This window comes from Necator americanus, chromosome II, assembly GCF_031761385.1.
Source record: "Necator americanus strain Aroian chromosome II, whole genome shotgun sequence".
NCBI lineage: Eukaryota > Metazoa > Nematoda > Chromadorea > Rhabditida > Ancylostomatidae > Necator > Necator americanus.
Window position 1 is genome coordinate 5,085,708 of NC_087372.1, and position 18,575 is coordinate 5,104,282.

Below are 18,575 nucleotides of genomic sequence, written 5' to 3' on the forward strand. Positions count from 1 at the left end.
AAATAAAAGATTAATAAATATAAAAAATATAAAATATAAAATAATTTAACAAAGATTAAAAATATATTTTTAAAAATATTAAAAGGTAATGCGGATAAGATCATTGGGCCAGTCATTACAATACAAACTAGACCAATAGTCACGAATCAGCTGTAATAATCAATAATTATTCTTAATAGAAAAAGCAGTTTTTTTAACTTTTCAGAAGTTATATAGAAAGTAATGAAGGGTGCACAAGCAATGAACGGGAGGGAACGATGAAATCTTACCGCTATGGCTAAAAATCGATACAATCCTAAATTAACGAGCATACGGTCATTATTTCTGCCGAGAAAATTTTCCGAGCGAATCACTAAATGAGGCTGATTTGATTGATTATTTCGAGATAATGGATCAAGATCAGAAAAAGTGATCGGATCGCGTTTTTTTTTTTCAATCGAGGACGTTGTTACAGCAACAAATGATAAATGGTCACGATGCCAATCAGTGCCAATGATCTAAATTTTTTTTGATCTCAGTGTTTTGAAAATTACCTGATGTACTATGATTCCTGTACATTTACGAAGTTACGAACAGTACGTGGACCCAAATTGCAATTTCTTAGAGAATTTTTCGAACAGAGAAGATAAGTTCCTAATAATTTTCTCAATTATGCTAAGCTAGTCAGAGCGGCTCATTGCTACCGGCTGCTCCAAGTCAATTTTACTCAGAGATACGGCCCTAACTTTTATTTCTTCTGATTAATTGTTCAAAATATTAGAATATGCAAAACAAGAATGTGTAAAAAAATGTAAAATAAAAAATAATTAGAAAATTTATTGGGGAGCATATGAAATATTTGTCTGTATAGATCAAACGGGATTTGAATCAAGCGAGCTCATCAAAACAAAATACAAAATAAAAAATAAAGATTTTAACCTTCTTGTGGATTCAATTTCTCGTGGATATGACTGACATAAATAAGAAAAAATAATGAGAGATCCCAGGATAAAGGTAGAAATGAAACTAACAAATAAGTTGATTTAAACGCAGCATATCATGAAATTGACATGGTGTGTAAAGCGCAAAACCGCACTTCCTAGGAAGAAGCGCCGTATTCCACGTGGTCTTTTTTCTGGAGATTAGGGAAAGATGAGCGCAGCCACGGCCGCTCGTTTTTGTAATCTGCAAGCTCAACTCAACGTTTTCCTCCTGGGTTTTCGTACCACGTCAATTTCGTGATACACTGGATTTAATTCAATCTCGTGGAGAAATTAAGGTCAGACTCACTTGGCAGTTTAGGAGTTTACGGCATTATCGGTTAAAAGCATCACCCCAGCGAATCTGTAGGTGGGACGGATTTCAGGTGGAGTATTCGTATACGGGATCGTAGATTATGGAAAGGAGGGGGGTGATCCGTCCATTTCTTCCTAATTGCCGAAAAAACGGCCCGGAAGATGCGGCGTCTGCACAAAGTTGGCGCGCTCTAATCGAACTCGTTGTAGAAAATACCTCCCGGGAACGCTCGAAGCCGTATCTTCCGGGCCATTTTTTACGGCAATTAGGAAGAAGTGGACGGAATCACCCTTCTCTCCATAATCTACGATCCCGTATACGAATAATTCACCTGAAATCTGTACCGCCTCAGATTCGTGGGGTGATGCCTTTAATGTACGCCTACGTATCCTTTCATGAAAAAAAACAGAAAAACTAGAAAAGATTGTTCTTGGATAATTTCGATTTCTTTCCAGAAATCCTAGGAGGAATAGAGTTAGCATGACTTACAATACTGTATTATTGGATTAGACAGCGAAAAGATTAGAAAAGAAGGAAATAAATAAATAGATAAAAAAATATTTCACCGTAAAATATTCGCGTTTTTGCTTTCTAGTTCTTTTTCTATCAAAAACACATCCACATTTGAATTTGGTAAAAGAAACAGCTTTAGAGTCTGCAACAAGGCGCGTTTTTAATGGATTTTTAATGAAGGACGCTGTCATTCCGTTAGAGATTCTCTAGCAAATGGAATTTAGAACGCGGACGCGCAAAAATTATGTATGCTCCACGTATTTCAGCTCTTTCAGCCACATAAAATCACGAAGACATTTGGCGAACGCTTACGTAATGATTAAATTTTATTTTTATGAGAACTAGAAGAGAAATAATCCGAATCGGCGAAAATTATATCCGTGTGAAAGGCGGGGTCGCATTGATCAAAGCCGTGAGCAGCAGCAGCAGCAGCAGCACGGGCAGCGGACGGTTGGCAACGTTCCAGGCGTAACTGGTTCGTCGTCGCAGGTAAAAAGAGGTGCGATATACACATGGATAATTGTTGCTTGGGACTGGAACCGTTGAGAACTGACTGATGCATATGGATCTGGTAGGTGTTGATGGATTCCTTGATAACACCACCACGGTGTTTTGGTATTGTTTCATGCGATTTCTTATGCATTCGTCTTTCTTCACAAGCATCAACAACCAAACCAGATAAAAAGCTGTTCAGTGAGGATTCTAATGAGATTTACACAGAAACATGAGGCGAAAAAAAAAACAATAGATTTTTTCCCAGAAACAAAAATTGTGCACAGCATTTTCTCCCGGTTAGAATAGTAGAATACTAGAAGCAAGATGATTATCGACGATGACAGATTTTACTTTTTTCATATCTTTTTTTTTTGTGGGTTCCACTTTTCTCTATTCTTTATTTATTTGCGACCATAAGGGAATAGGAGAGATTTCGAGAAGAAACGTTAGAAAAGATAGCAAATAATGGTAAGGAAGGATATAGAATGTCGGAAGAAATTCCGAGCATAGAACGATAAAACCAGGAGCTAATCCATATCTCATTTTCTCGTGAAGGTTGTTGCAGAATTTTCGAGGAACTCTAGAGTTTGGTGACTCTTTTTTCCAACTTTGAAGGATTTCCAGCGCGACTTTTTAAAGATGAAAGCGAAATAAAGGCAGCTTAACTCTTTTAAGATCAGAACTAGCAGTTAATTTTTGATTTTTTTCTTCTGTAAAAGGATATATAGTACATGAGCTAATATTGAAACTAGAAAAAGGGAAAAAAGACGTGGAATTAACTTGAAAGTTGCTGTTTCAATGAATCGATAATTAACTGCAAGGATGCCCACCCACGTTCTAGTAAACCAAGACCACCGGATGATAAACTTCAAAGTTCAAAGGTGCTATGTCTCGATTTTGACGCAAAACCGTAGTGTTCGGATAAGAAATGGATTGTGAAACTCAGCGTGGTTCGGCTCATTTTCCCCTATCGCTGTAAAAAAAACGGCAAAAGTTGCTCCTATGTGGTTTGTCGTTCGAACATGTCCCTCTGAACATCTGTTGATTCCTGAACAGCCTCTTCTTTGGTTATACTTGGACAGGGCAGTGATGGGACGTCATTGATTTTTGGCCGCTCGCAAGTTGATGCGACGCGTGCCGAAGGTTTGCGCGCGGCGGCTGAGAGAAACTGCGATTTTCTCGCCATTATTTTTAAAAGAAAAAAGAAGAGACAAAAAAAAATAAGCGAAACCATTTTAGGTTCCGCAAACAAAAACGAATGAGATCTACGCTTTTGCTGTAGGTTCCGAACCATGTCAAAATCGTGATACTCTTCCTTTAATCAAGCTTATAATCTCTGAAAATCTCTGGACAACACCTTTTAAATAGCTTTTTCAGGAAAAATATTAAGTAAATAACTGGATCCATTTTACCTTTTAGTTTGCAGAACAGTTTAGCGTTATCTAAGAGTAACTAATTGTCTATGAATTATGTGAGTTGCCCATTAATAGTTGCAAATGATTTCATAAATGACTATCAAAAGCCATTATAGAAAAGGAGGTCCCAGTTGTTCCAACAGTAGAGCGAGGCTGAGTATAGAAAAACGTACGAGTAAAAAACCAACATTCCGTAAAAGAATATAATGCAAGGGTAGAAATCCTTGAGTAGGCTATCACAATCTAGGAGCATAAAGTTATAGCAAAATCCTACATATCGATCTGGCCTTTCGCTGATTACTCCTGCCTGGCCATTCAATGATCGAATTGATCAAAAACTGATCAGAATCATAATTCAAACTTTTGCTCTCCTGTCATCCATCCCGCTAATGAGCCCAAATTTTATATTCCAAGTTAATGTACATAGAAGCGTGCGTTCAACGTGAGATAGTAGCCGTGGATAACTCTCACTTTTCCTGATAAAATATTTCTGTAGAAGCGACAACGTTTCCTTCGCATAATTCATAACAGCACATGTACACGATCAAAGCGATTTCGCCGACTGCTGCTCGAAAATTTGATGTATTTAGTCAGCATATGTTTGATATATTTCAAAATTTCATAGTTCTTGGAAAGAAGAATTATTCATTAGTATTGAATGTATCGAAAAAGGTTGAATTGATTGTCCCCAATCAACCTACTAGAAAAAAATAAACGACGAGATGGATTTATTCTAGTATCATACACGAATATCTGGAAAAAATTGAGAGAAAAAAATCTTAAATTTCTAATAGGCTGCTTTATTGGTGTTCTGTTAACGGTGCAAATCGACAAAAAAAAAGAAGTTTTGAAGGAGTTTTTTTTTTAATTCTCAGCCAGTTCATTTTTTTTGTGAAAAAAAAAACGGAAAAAAACTAGTCTTGGAGCGGTGTTTCGTATTTTTAAACACAACAAAATCTTTTTCCTAGAGACATCCACACTAATCCATAATTCGGTTATAATTCAGCCAGTACATAGTGCCAACGTATTACGCACGTAGCCTCGCCGTGATACGCAGACAAACGGAACAGGTTTGAGCTACTCTTATAAGAAGAGGTTCATAACTCTTAACAGGCAAGCAACTTCTGATACCATAACAGGTTTCATCAATAATGGTTTGGCTCCGATACAATAAATCTGAAAAACTGCTCCTAAATCAAGGAAAATCTAAGAGAAAATTATAAATTATAATTATATTATCATAAAAAATCAGTTAATTATGAAAAAATTGAAAGTTTCCCAAACCAAAAGTTTGATTTCGAGGGAATTAAATGAGTGTTGCAGGAAAAATAGTCTTGAGTGTGATCTGCTAAATAAAAATTAAAAATTTAAAGTAAAAATTTAATAAAAGGGAAATTGTAAATTGTGTCACTACAAAAAATTAATTAACTATAGAAAAATTAAAAGTTTTCTTAACCAGAATGTTTTTTTTCGCTTAGAAAATTTTTCTAAACGTGAATATTGTAGGAAAATTAATCTTGAGTGTGATCTGCTCAATAAAAGCAAATCAAAACAAGCTCCCCAATCAAGCTAACTAAAAGCAGATGACCTCGCTTTGAATCCATAGCAACTTCTGAAGGTCTTTATCCATCTTATATACGTATCTTATATACGTAACAGAACAGAACCTAGGACTTTTCACAAGTTATAGATGAAATTTGTCTCCAAGTTATTCCTTTTTGCTAATCCAATTCTTGCCCTACGTATTGATCGGAACGTTCTTTGAATGGATCAACCGTCAATTTTCGATGCGTAACGGATGTGTTCTTTTTTTTTAGCAATGTTTGCTGAAAAACGGATTTTTCTTCCGTAGAAAGCCGTTCGATAGGGATTCGAATCTCTGGAACAAAATCGCTTTCAAACGCAGAGATTGATTTTTTACGCGGTGCCCAATTCGACTTTTATTTCTAATTTTATTTTGGCATTTTGTAAGAGACGATACGCGAGCTCCGTTCTAAATTGAAAATCGTTTTATACTTAATGCACGATAAGGCAGGAAAAGTCACATTTCTTCTCACAGATAAAAAATCAAAAAAAAGAACAAAAAAAAGTGGAAAATTCTTATGTAGAAAAAACTGTACCACCGCTTTTCACTTCTCTGTGAGCATTTTGTAGGACAAAAAAAAAATTAGCGGAACTATTTCAAAGATAAAGGATAGCGTAGAAAATACATTAAAAAGAAATCTCCGGAGACACTTTCAGAAAGAAATTCTTGTAGAAGACGAAAATGATGAAAAATCTCCGGAAAAATCTAAATACAAAAGCAAATGCATGTTGCTAAGCGGATGAAAAGGGGACTTTTCGAGCAGATATGTGTACGTATGCGCTGGTGAGCGAAACGTGGGGGCGACTCTACCCAATTCGTCGATATGTCGGCAGTCAAAGAAAAAAAAATGAGAGAGAGAAGACAAACGTTATGCACTAACGAGCATTCGTGCGGAACTGCCTCTATATGTCACTCGTTTAGGAGCATTTTTAAGGCGGTAGCATCCAAGCCGGCATCTGCTGTAAAGAACGAGCTTTTCTCACAAAAACATAACATGGTTGCCATAAATTATCTGAAAATCGCGCAAAAATACGAATACGGTAGTAAGTGGATATTCCGAAAGAGAAGACGTAGGTCAAGGTCAAGGTCAAATTATTTGTAGGATGAGCTTTAACTACGTAGTTCAAAGCAAATTCTATTAAAGGCATCACCCCACGAATCTGAGGTGATGCAGATATTCCTATAAGGGATGATAGATTACGGTGAGGAGGATGATTCCGTCCATTTTTTCCTTCCTAATTGCCGTAAAAAACAGCCCGGAAGACGCGGCGCCGCACAAGGCTGGCGCGCTCCAGTCGAACTCCTTGTAGAAAATAGCCGGACCGCCCGAAGTCGTATCTTCCTGGCCGTTTTTTACGGCAATTAGGAAGAAGTGGACGGAATCACCCTTCTCTCCATAATCTACGATTCCGCATACGAATACTCCACGTGAAATCCGTACCACCTCAGATTCGTGGAGTGATGCCTTTAACCCACCACACGGTGGACCACCTGTGCTATAGAAGGGCAGCCTTGTTGTATAAAGCTAAGGCTAAATTCTACCAATCTCTATTCCTTCTTGTTTCTGTTTATTAACACACCTTTGGCTGTTTTAAATAAACAAGTAAACAAACAAATAGTCACGAATCCCAGTGCCTCACAGGCAGTTGTAAGGAAATCATTGAAATTGAGATGTACAGTTGAATACGCGGCAGAAAAACCATAAATCACAGCGAACGAATAATGTGAATTTGATGCGAACGACAAAGGAACGTAGGATTTTTCATTAGGAAAAAAGTTATAAGTGTCCATATGGAGCTGTGCACGATTTACTACCTCGGACACTACGCGTACACATATGAGAATTGATCAATATCGTATTCATTGATGATATTAATACTGATCCCGAGATCGTAGCGAATAAAATCAATTAACAATCTCGTGTTCAGCTCATAAAAATCACTACAACGTCTCATTCTTCCGAGGTTCATCAAAAGTCGAATTTTCATTTTGAACTGATCGATACTCCTAAAAAGATCAAACATATCTTCGATGGAGGCACACGTAAGCATTGATCACGATGGACTTATGTGCACATATGAGCATGGATTTTATTTTTGGAATTTGAAAGTCCTAGGTGTTTTATGCCAAAGATCCTTATTCTGTAAACGTTTTATCTCACTAACAGCTACTAAATTGAAATTTTATATTGGCATTTTTGGAGTAGTAGCGCAGTCGGTAAGTGGTTCCGTCGACGATCTTCGTCTACGATAGATCGGAGGTTCGATTCCGCACTAGTGTGAACCAAGCTTTTCATCCTTTCGAGATCGATAAATTAGTAACAGACTAGTTTGGGGCGATCCATAAATTTCATTTCGAGCCCATACTTACCAGATGCTAAGTACAATGTTTTTATTTAATACACACATATGGATGTTTTCAAAAAAAAAATAAACTAATTAATTAAATAAATAAGTAAGTAAACAATAGATGAATGAATAATTAGATGATATTAACTTAATCGTTTTCATCCAGCAACCTTGAATTCAAATTTTTTCCCATTAAAGCAAGAATTCTAGATCATTCTGTACCATTCTTCGTTTTCTTTTCTGGGAATTGATTATGAAGTTAATGAAAAAATGAAGTTCATAGATTAGGAACGAAGAAACCGATGAAAAATTATTTATATTGTTTCAAGCGGTACTATATCATCCAAAAAAAGTACAAAGAAGGTCTCTGAATGAAATCCCTGGACCTAATTTAATGAAAGATCTGCAAAGCTCTGCTGAAAGAACGAACGACGAATACATGTAGAAATTAATGAAAGACTAAAATATAAACTTAAAACCTACACGTATGAAATTAATGAAATTAGTCTATAATTATGACTACATGTTTACTTATAGCAACGTTTTTAATATCGACCTAACAAATCACCATTTTGAGAAAAAAAAAACAAGAAAATGGACGAGAATTGAATTCTTTAAGTGTTGCGGTTTACTGCATTGTCTTCATCCAGAAACCAGTAGCTGATGTTTTTCTAAAAATCAATATGTGCATAATATAATGAGAGATACATAAAAAAGTCTTCAGAATAATAAATAGACATCTAACAGACAAAAAAATCTTTCAGAACTGCTATAGAAATCATACGGCCTCATTCGTTTTGGCGCACCATTTTGTACAAGAGGTTCGATTGGAGCGCGCCAGTCTTGTGCGGCGCCGCATCTTCCGGGCCGTTTTTTGCGGCAATTAGCAAGAAATGGACGGAATCACCTCCCTCTCCGTAGTCTCCCATCCCGTATACGAATACTCCACCTGAAAGCTGCACCACCTCAGACTCGTGGGGTGATGCCTTTAAGCGAATCCAGAAAAAACGTGATATGTAATGTTCTTACAGGATTCCTTAGGCGAAATGATCAAGTGATGACGTGACGGGTCTGCGAATATCTTGAAGAAATCTGCTATTACTGAGGCTATACAGTCAACATTAAACGTTTTTCACACCACATTTGATGCTAAAAATAATTTCCCTCAGGTGATCGATATTTTCCGAGACGAACTTCTTTCAAATATGTGTACTGAAGAATGGAATAAGAAGGGGAAATTGGAGTTTTTTTACTTAGTTTAATCGAATCCAAGCATTCTATTTTTTTCATTAGGTTTAATGATGACAAAGGTGTGTAAAATGTTATTTTACATTGGATATTTGGTTCCATGTGAATTTTGCAATAAAACCCTCCGACATTCCCCCCCCCCCCAGATCTTTTTTAGCTACTTCATTTACTGGTATGCACAATGAAACAATATTGAATACATATAAACCTCTACTAAGCCATGCCCGTTATTACCTGGGACATCCTGTAGCCTGTATAATTGCAGTCGACCAGAGGAAGTAGGTTCTATTATATTTTCAACGTCTTCAAATTTCTGCAGCGTTCCAGGTAGTCCATCTCTGCACGATATCATTCCTTCGATGTTCGATTCTTTATTATGAAAAATGGTTCAACGTTCGCATTAAAAAGATGAGTCATTTCGAAGAAGAAGTGCAATGCCGCTGTTCTTGTTCTTTCATTTTGTTTATTTTGTTTTTCAGTTTGTTCACATGGCTTTTACATGAACGGAGTCGCCATCGTTGCGAACCTCCTTATTTCATCGTTGGACGTAATAAGCTCATTAGTTCGGTCAATTTGACCAGCACTATAGACAATACTGAGTACATCTATGGACCAATGCATCGATTTTGATAAGGCTGGGAAATTTGAAAACAGCGGAAATCTGTTATCGTAAATGAAATCGTATCTCTTCACGTTATGTTAATATATAGGAAAATTTGAAGGTATTTGATTTTTAAAAGTTGAGAATGCTAAGAATTTTCCCACTCAAAAAATTCATTTATTGGATTTAGAGAGAAGAATTTGTTTTTCTTACCATGCAAGGCACCATTACAGGTTTGACGCTTTAATCCAATAATGATTTTTATGAGTGTCCACGAGTTTGGAGATTTGAGAAATGGTTGTGCTTCCACACTATTCCATTACAATCCTTTCGGCCATCCTTTTGATTGTTCATATTTTTCTCCAAAGTTATTCTCCACCATATTTTTGAATCTTCAAATTCTATTGTTAAGAGCCTGTTATGTTGGCGATCTTAGCAGCGTCAGAGGTAATGCAAATGAAATTGTCAAATTTCACACATTTTATGTCAACAATATAGTCAGCACAGTATGTAGTCGATGGTTTTCATTGTCGATGTTATAGATTGTTAATTTTTTTGCTCTAGGAACAAGGTTGTTGTTAATTGATGTGTTGAGAAACGTGGAAAGAAACGTAAGGGGGAACTGAATAGAATGTGCGTTTGACAAACTAGAAAATTTCTGGTTTTGAAGTATTTAAAACCCTCACGCATTCCAAATGAAGGCACCCTTGCACGACATCTTCCTTTCCACTCTCCTGTTCTTTATAATAAGAGAATCGTTCAAGTTTAATCCAATAATAATTTTCCTATTTAGAATGCTAAATTTAAATTGGAATGTTAAAATTAAATTAAATTAAGTTAAAAAAAAGTGATGCTGCTGTTCTTGTTCCTTCATTTGCTGCCATAGGTTTCAGATGATCAGGATCAAAATCGTGGCGATCTTCTTCGTTTTATCGGTTCACGGAATAAGCTCGTAAGTTCATCCAATTTTACGAATGCAATTTACTTTACATGTCAGGCGATTTTTTTTAGCATGCGTGGAGTCGCAATTTTGAACGGAAATGAAACAGTAAGTGGGATGGTTTGGATCACTCAGGTATCAGTTTTGTTGATATTTTTTTTATTATCCTCTCTATAGACTACTGATTTGGTGTTGATAAAAGGACCAGGGTGGGAAGTTTGGAATTAAACGAAAGCTGTGTAACTCTCCAGCTGTGTACTTTATAATAAGCTGCCTACGACGTTTTCAGAAGAGAAGGGACCCTTCATTTGCCTGACGTTTCCGCTTTCTCGCTGTTTTCAGAAGCCTAAATATAGATTGATTGGAACAATCCTACGTTTATTCCGTCAAATGTTACACCACCCTGGGTCAGTGCATCGATAATCGTTTAGGGTAGTGAAAACGGAAACCATATACGTTGAAATAGTCTTACGTGGTGTTCCAGCGGATGTGCCGCGGCTGGTTGCACGCGCTTGTTACTTGCTCAATGTTTCAGGGAGTGAATATTGCTGTGTGTGGATCACTAGCGACGATATAGATGATTTGATCTACACACACATTATCAGCCAGTTGTAGGTCACAGAGCGATACAATTAGCAAAAACTCACTCGTTATCGACAAATATTCATTCCTATTATTGACTGTAGGGCTTCCGTTAATAATCCAAAACGCAGCCAACATTTTTCTTGCCAATATTTCTGTTTCGTGAGCCAGTATAACGGATTTCACATCATAATCGTTTCCACTGTGGGCCTCATCTTAATGGCTGGTAATGGTATTATCAAACTGCTACGCCGTTTTTCTGCCAAATGTTCACTAATCCTCTAATTCCTACCGGTCTAATAATCTAATGTAAGTTACATTGCACATCAAACACTCAATCTCATATATTACCTTCATTTGTGCGCAGTCGTCTGTTTTTCCGTAAGGACAAATAATAAATCTTTCGCATACGTAGTATCAATCGTAGAATCTGTTCTTAACAAGCTGGCTTTTGAAGTTCGCATTAGGGATATTAGTCAGGATCACGTCATCTCGTAATTGTGCTTGCTGTGTTGAACAGCGGCACTGACACTGTCAGAAATGAATGGAAGACAGACGAGGAAGTTTGTTTTTGCGTAGAACATTGCTATTTAAAATGCAAGATCTTTGGTAGTGCGGATATGATGTACAGCCATTATCACAATTACGTTATGAACATATTATGAATCACTGCGCGTTTTACTGCAGTCAGATGTGCGGTTTTGGCATGCCATAAGATGTTCTTGGAACTTTCTTTGCGACACCACTTTACTCTACTAATGCAATTCGAAGCACTTATTTGTGTGTTGAGGAAAAGGGAGCCAGCCTTCTTTTGAGGATTCTCCTGTGTGTCTTATATATTGCGATTGTTCATTGGGCGTTCGGAAAAACTCTCCTATTTCGGACTTTGTTGATGTTATGATGCAACAGTATAAATATATCTGCAAAACATTATTGGTTTACGCGACAGCACCCTTTCTTCAATTCTGCTCATAAAGCAGATTGCCAGTACTGGTGCTAATCATAGACCCATTGGTAGGCCTCTCAGTAGTTCTTTAAAAACCCGATTACTGATTGATTCATTCGTGCTTTCATAGATTCATTTCCCCAATTATTGAATTAAGAGGCAAATTCGCGATCATGTCACTATCGAAGGCATGATAACAGGTTTGAAGCCTAACTCCAAACATGGTTTTCATATTCACGAGTTTGGAGATTTGACCAATGGTTGCGCTTCTGCTGGATCCCATTACAATCCTTTCGGAAAGAATCATGGAGGGCCTAAGGTTGTTCTTCTTTCTCTCTTACTTATTTTTCACTATGTTTTTGAACTGAGAAATTCTCCTGTTGAGGACTCTGATCGTCACATTGGTGATCTTGGAAGCATCACAGCTGACGCAAATGGGGTTGCCAATTTTCTCACGTATGATAACAAAGTAACGCTTCACGGAAAACACTCAGTGGTTGGCCGTGCATTTGTCGTTCATGAGCTAGATGATGATCTAGGTGAGAACTTGTGTATTATTATCCTTTTGTTTCCTAAACAGTTTACTGTTTCAGGAAGAGGAAGTGGTAGTAAAAAAGAGGAATCATTGAAAACAGGAAATGCCGGTGCTCGCCTAGCATGTGGTGTAATCGGTATTACAAAACCTTGAAAGCTAAGAAAGACGACTGGAGTGACTTGCGCGCTTTATAGAAATATATGAATAGTGAATGTTTTCGGTTCTTCTCCTACGAAGTAAAGGTATGAGTGGGCAAATAAGTGTTGCACCTGTGCTCTTTACGTAGATATTGAGTTTGCAATCGTTTTGAATGATGCCAAATTTCTTTCGAGGAAAAGTATTTTAGAACGAAATAAAGGAGTGACAGAGCAACCAAGTGATACATCTGCACTTTCTTCAACTGTGCAACTTTGTAGAACTTTCGTAGGATTTATCCCGTTAAGCTGGCGAAAAGAAACTTATAGCATCAATCATTTCGCGGAAACTTCACCATTTTTAGTTTAATCAGTTTCAAATCATACAGTTTATTAGTCGAAAGGGGAGGGAAGGTTGTAGTAGAGTTTGCAAGAGGTTCAGTTGCGAATGCACGGTCGAATATTCGAGAGAGCCTCAAGCGATTCAAGGCTCTGGTACTCTCTGTGGTCGATAAACTGCTACCAGCCTTGTTCGGGTGGATTAAAACGCATAGCTAAGACCACTAATAATAAAAAGCGACCTCTCTCCGTTAAGGTTTGCATACAAGTTGTCTTTAAATGTATGATCGAGATAAACAGCAGGAATCGAAGTTTTGGACTCCCACAAGAAGAAAGTAGAACCAACTAACGGCAATAGATACAGAAAAATAGCTCCATAATTATTCTCATGTTATCGAGAAACACAAAGTCAACAGTCGACAAAGTCTACAACTAAACGAGCACTCGGCAATGTTTATCGAAGGAATTCTCTAGAGAGTGTATTGTAATAGGACAAAAGCAGGTTGTCGGAAAATTTGGTAAACAAGAGGTGTGAACAAGGTATCAATAGTCTTTTTTGTTCTTTGCTCCTGTATTTGACTCCTAGGAATGAAAGTCCCTTCAATAAAAGTTCCTGTTTCCTTTTGTTCCACAGCTGCTCACTCGCACTAACGAAGTGCAGCAGTAGACGCATATGAGTGATAGATGCGATCGTGCTAAACGATCTTATTGTGATTTATCCCATGCAGGACAAAATGAACATGTACAGATTTCGACTATGATTAGTCTTTATTGAGGATCGCAATTTTCTCCAATCATTATAGCACAGGTGATTCGATACAATGTTTCTATTGTCATAGTGTTCACTGTTGTGCACAATTCGAAGTTTCGTGCGCAAATATATAGAGATGAAATGCAAACGTTCTAGATGAACGGATCGAAACAAAAAATAGAACGGTGATGAGCTTGCAGGATCCAGTGCAGAAGATTATTGATTCCATTATTACCATAAACGACTAACCTTCTGAAAAAAATGCTGCAATCGAATCCAGACCCACCAATTAGATAGGACGCATCCGCGTCCAATCTAACCTGACAAGACTACCTTAAAGGCATCATCCCACGAATCTGAGGTGGTGCGGATTTCAGGTGGAGTAATCTTATACGGGATAGTAGGTTATTGGAAAGGAGGTGACTCCGTCCATTTCTTCCTAATTGCCGTCAAAAATGGTCTGGACGATGCGGCACGTGCGCGAGGCTGGCGCGCTCCAATCGAACTCGTTGTAGAAAATAGCGCGCCGGATCGTTCGAAGCCGTGTCGTCGGGCCGTTTTTTTACGGCAATTAGGAAGAAATGGACGGAATCACCCTCCTCTCCATAATCTACGATCCCGTGTGCGAATACTTCACCTGAAATCCGTACCACCTCAGATTCGTGGAGTGATGCCTTGAAAACCGATCGAGGACAAAAAAAAACAGCAGGAGATATTTCCTACAATGTGCAGTAAATGTAAGAAGAAACCTTAGGTATGACGATCTCACAGGATTTTTCAAGGAAAATGATACAGAAAAAGACGGCGACCTTGGTAAAATCTTGAAAAAATCTGCTACTACTGTGGCTATGAAGTCAACAGTCTACATTTTGTAGCTCTCTGGGGATGCTAAGAATATTTTCCCTCATGCCACGAGATATTTTCTGAGATGAAATTCCTTCCAATCATTCAATCATATGTCATCATCATATCATATCGTATTCAAGAATCGATTGAGAAGAACAGATTTGCGTTTTTGAACGCCTCCATTCCCAAAAATTCAACGTTTTAGGCGAGGTGACTGGTAACGACGAGGACTGAGTCCTTGTCCTTGTTTCAACAATGTGTATACAGATGCAATTTTACTGCAGAGTGCAGCGAATATAGAAAAAAAACCTGATATAATGATGATCCTACAGTATTCTCCCGGTGAAATGATGCAGGATGAGATGGCAACGTAACGATGTTTTGAAGAGTTCTGCATCTAGATGTTGCAGACTTTTTTCTTATTTTAGCAAATTTTAATTACATCTGTGTATACAGATGTAATTCTACTGTGGAAGTGGTGCTCATCATGGATTTCGTAATCAAATCCTCTGATCTTTCATTCTTCATCGTCTACTAACTAGTTCATATACTGGTGGTTTCATTTTGTGGTACTGCACTGTGGTAGGCACTGAACACTTTGTTTTCATCTGTTTCACTCCAGCTAACCTCTCCATGTCATTAAAGGCATCACCCCACGAATCTGAGGTGGTGCAGATTCAAGATGTAGTATTCTTATACGGAATAGTGGGTTATGGAGAGCGGGTGATTTCGTCCATTTCTTCCTAATTGCCGTAAAAAAAGGCCCGGGAGATGCGGCGCGCTCCAGTCAAACTCCGTGCAGAAAATAGTGCGCCGGAACGCTCGAAGCCGTATCTTCCGGTCCGTTATTACGGGAATTAAGAAGAAATGGACGGAATCACCTTCCTCTTCATAATCTACTATCCCTTATAAGAATACTCCACTTGAAATCCGTACCACCTCAGATTCGTGGAGTGATGTCTTTAACCAAAACATCCCTTGTAGCTTGTACAGTGCCCCTTTCACCAAACTCGGGAGTTTCCTCTTCTCTTCAACGTCTTTAAAGCCTTCTGAATGTTGCATTATTGTACGAAATCATTCTTTTCATTCTCGGTTTCTTCATCATAAAAAATGGTGCAACATTTACATCAAAAAATTGAGTCATTTCGGAAAAAGTGATCTTGCTGTTCTTGTTCCATCACTTGTGCACATAGTTTTAAGATCCGGGTCAAGACCGTTGCGTGGAGTAGACTTGTGAGATTCGTTAGACCATGGACTAATATCGAAAGGAAAACAACCGTTAGCAAAGATCCTGTGATAGAAAGGATCTTTGTGAAGCCCGCTGAAAAGGTCAACTCCGATTTTGCGGAACAGCATGAAGCTGAGAAACGTTCGCAGTAGTAACGTGATAGTAATAACTGCTCTCTCCAAAAGTAAGGTGACTCTTTGCCTGAGTGTGAAGGCTGAAAAAGGTTAACGAGATTCTAAATGCACTTACTGTTCCTAGTCTACTTTTACTGCATAGTGAAGTAAAGTAAAAGTTGTTCTTCGATTGATCTTTCACGGCGGAGAGAACTTGTTGAAGCACCCTTCCTTCCTAAAGTAAGTTTGTTCGTAGTATGACGACGGAAGAGAAAATGATTTAAGGGAATTGGTACGTTGGAAGGTAACAGAGGAAAACCTTAGCGCGAATGGGTGGTGTACCGTTTCGAGGTTTTTTTTTTTGGAAACGCATAAATTTGTATGGTTATTCTGCACTGTTGAAATCTTATTTTTTTTCAACTGGGATTCTTCTCAACAACTTTTGCCATTTACTAATGTTTTCTTGTAAATGTGTGAATAAACCTCGTCTAATTTTCATCAGACTGCCAAAGATTTTCAGAATTTGAGTTTGTGGATCTTTATCATCGACGTGATAGATTGTTGATTCCATTGGCAAGGAAGGGAAGTTGCTGTTAATTGAAGTGTTGACTACCGTGAAAAGAAAGTTAGGGGACAACCTAATACAATGTGCACTTACCAAGGGAGAAAATTTCTAATTTTGAAATCTTTAAAACCCTCAAGCATTCGAATAGGAACATCTCTGCATGAAATCATTTTTCCCACTCTGTAATTTTTTACACTAAAAAGAATAGTTTAACTCTTGAATTAGAATGCTAAGTCAATTGAACTAAGTTTTAAAAAGCGATGCTGTTGGCAGTTTCTAACTAAACTAGCCAGTTTCTGGTCTCTAATGTCGTTAAAACCCCCTAGAATTTTAGATGAAGCCATTCTCATATGAAATCTCAACAATTTTCTTCGTTTCTCCATTCACTAGCTCTAAATTATTAAAAATATTTCAACGTTTCCGCTAGAAAAGTAAGTCAATTCGGAGAAAAAATGCTGTTCTTCTTCCTTTGTTTGATCATACAGTTTTCAGATGATCCAAGTCAGCATCATAGTGATCCTCCTCATTTCATCGTTCCATGGAATAAACTCGTTAGTCCAATCATTTTGAATTGTACAAGAAATACTACTTGTCTATACCGCTTTTTAGCAAACGAGCAGTCGCAGTGTTGAGGGGAAATGGAACAGTAAAAGGGACGGTTTGGATCAATCAGGTGCCAATCCTGTTGATATTGATATTGTTATTATTTTTCCACGAATCTGAAGTGGTACGGATTTCAGGTGGAGTATTCGTATATTCCGTCCGCTTCTTTCTAATTGCCGTAGAAAACGGCTAGGAAGATCGGCTTCAGGCGTTCTGGCGCACTATTTTCTACAAGGAGTTCGACTGAAGCTCGCCAGCCGTGTGCGGCACAACATCTTCCGGGCCGTTTTTTTGCGGTAATTGGGAAGAAATGGACGGAATCACCCACCTCTCCATAATCTACGATCCTATATACGAATACTTCTTCACCTTAAATCCGTACCACCTCAGAATCGTGGGAGCCTCGTGATGTCTTTAAGATGGAGAAGAATTTGGAACTATGCAATGTGATGAAGTAGAAAGATCTTCGGAAATTGAGAATTCATTACTGACTTATTCGTTCCTTTCTAGCACTCACTCACTTCCTCATTTGCTGAATTTAGAGATCAAAGTACGATCCTGTCACCATCGAAGGGACGATAATAGGTTTCAAGCCTAACACCAGGCATGGTTTTCATATTCACGAGTTTGGGGATTTGACAAATGGTTGCGCTTCTGCTGGACCCCATTACAATCCTTTCGGAAAGAATCATGGAGCACCTAAGGTGGTTCTTATTTCTTTTTTACTTATTTTTCACTATGTTTTTGAAGTAAAAAATTCTCCCGTTGAGGACTGTGTGCGTCATATTGGCGATCTTGGCAGCGTCAGAGCTGAAGCGAATGGGGTTGCTAATATTCTCAAGAACGATGACCAAGTAACGCTTTACGGAAAACACTCAGTGGTTGGCCGTGCATTTGTCGTTCATGACCTACCTGATGATCTTGGTGAGAATTTATACTTTATTACCTACCTTTACTTGTTGAACAGTTCACTGTTCCAGGAAAAGGAACTGGTGATAAAAAAGCGGAATCATTGAGGACAGGAAATGCCGGTGCTCGTCTTGCATGTGGTGTAATCGGTATTGCAAAAGATTGAAAGCAAAGACGACTGAAGTGATTTGTGCCCTTAATTAAAAGTAGTAAAGAATGAACGCTTTTATCTTTTTTTGAAGCGAAATAAAGATAAGAACGAGCAAATGAGTGATACGACTGCGCTGTGTTTAACTGTTCAACTTTATAGACTTTTGAAAGATTTTTGTTGGTGTAGCACGAGGTAACATTACAAAGACATTGGTTCGGAATAGCTTTAGATGATGTCAAAGTCCCTAGCAACGAGATAAATTTCAGTGTCTACAATGGTGTGTTGCTATGTATTGAGTCGTTTGACAGTTCGTTATCCTAGCGAATTTATAGTTTAAACCATTATCTGATCAACAGAAATCCTAACGAGTCTATCTCATTCAAATTAATTTTTCAGTTCAGTGAATGTTAAGTGTTTTACATAATTTATTAGTCAGCTTATTAGTTAAAAGGG

General features: G+C 37.9%; 2 protein-coding genes across 2 annotated transcripts; both read left to right on the forward strand.

Moving 5' to 3' along the window:
- Nucleotides 1-10,373: 10,373 nt before the first annotated feature.
- RB195_016901 (uncharacterized protein) lies at nt 10,374-12,636 on the forward strand (the record flags this gene model as incomplete). Its single annotated transcript, XM_013450005.2, has 5 exons — nt 10,374-10,432; nt 10,492-10,555; nt 12,106-12,267; nt 12,334-12,487; nt 12,542-12,636. The coding sequence occupies 5 exons, from the start codon at nt 10,374-10,376 to the stop codon at nt 12,634-12,636; spliced, it is 534 nt and encodes a 177-aa protein (XP_013305459.2).
- Nucleotides 12,637-16,951: 4,315 nt separating this feature from the next.
- RB195_016902 (uncharacterized protein) lies at nt 16,952-18,137 on the forward strand (the record flags this gene model as incomplete). Its single annotated transcript, XM_064183640.1, has 5 exons — nt 16,952-17,010; nt 17,069-17,132; nt 17,605-17,766; nt 17,833-17,986; nt 18,043-18,137. The coding sequence occupies 5 exons, from the start codon at nt 16,952-16,954 to the stop codon at nt 18,135-18,137; spliced, it is 534 nt and encodes a 177-aa protein (XP_064039521.1).
- Nucleotides 18,138-18,575: the final 438 nt, after the last annotated feature.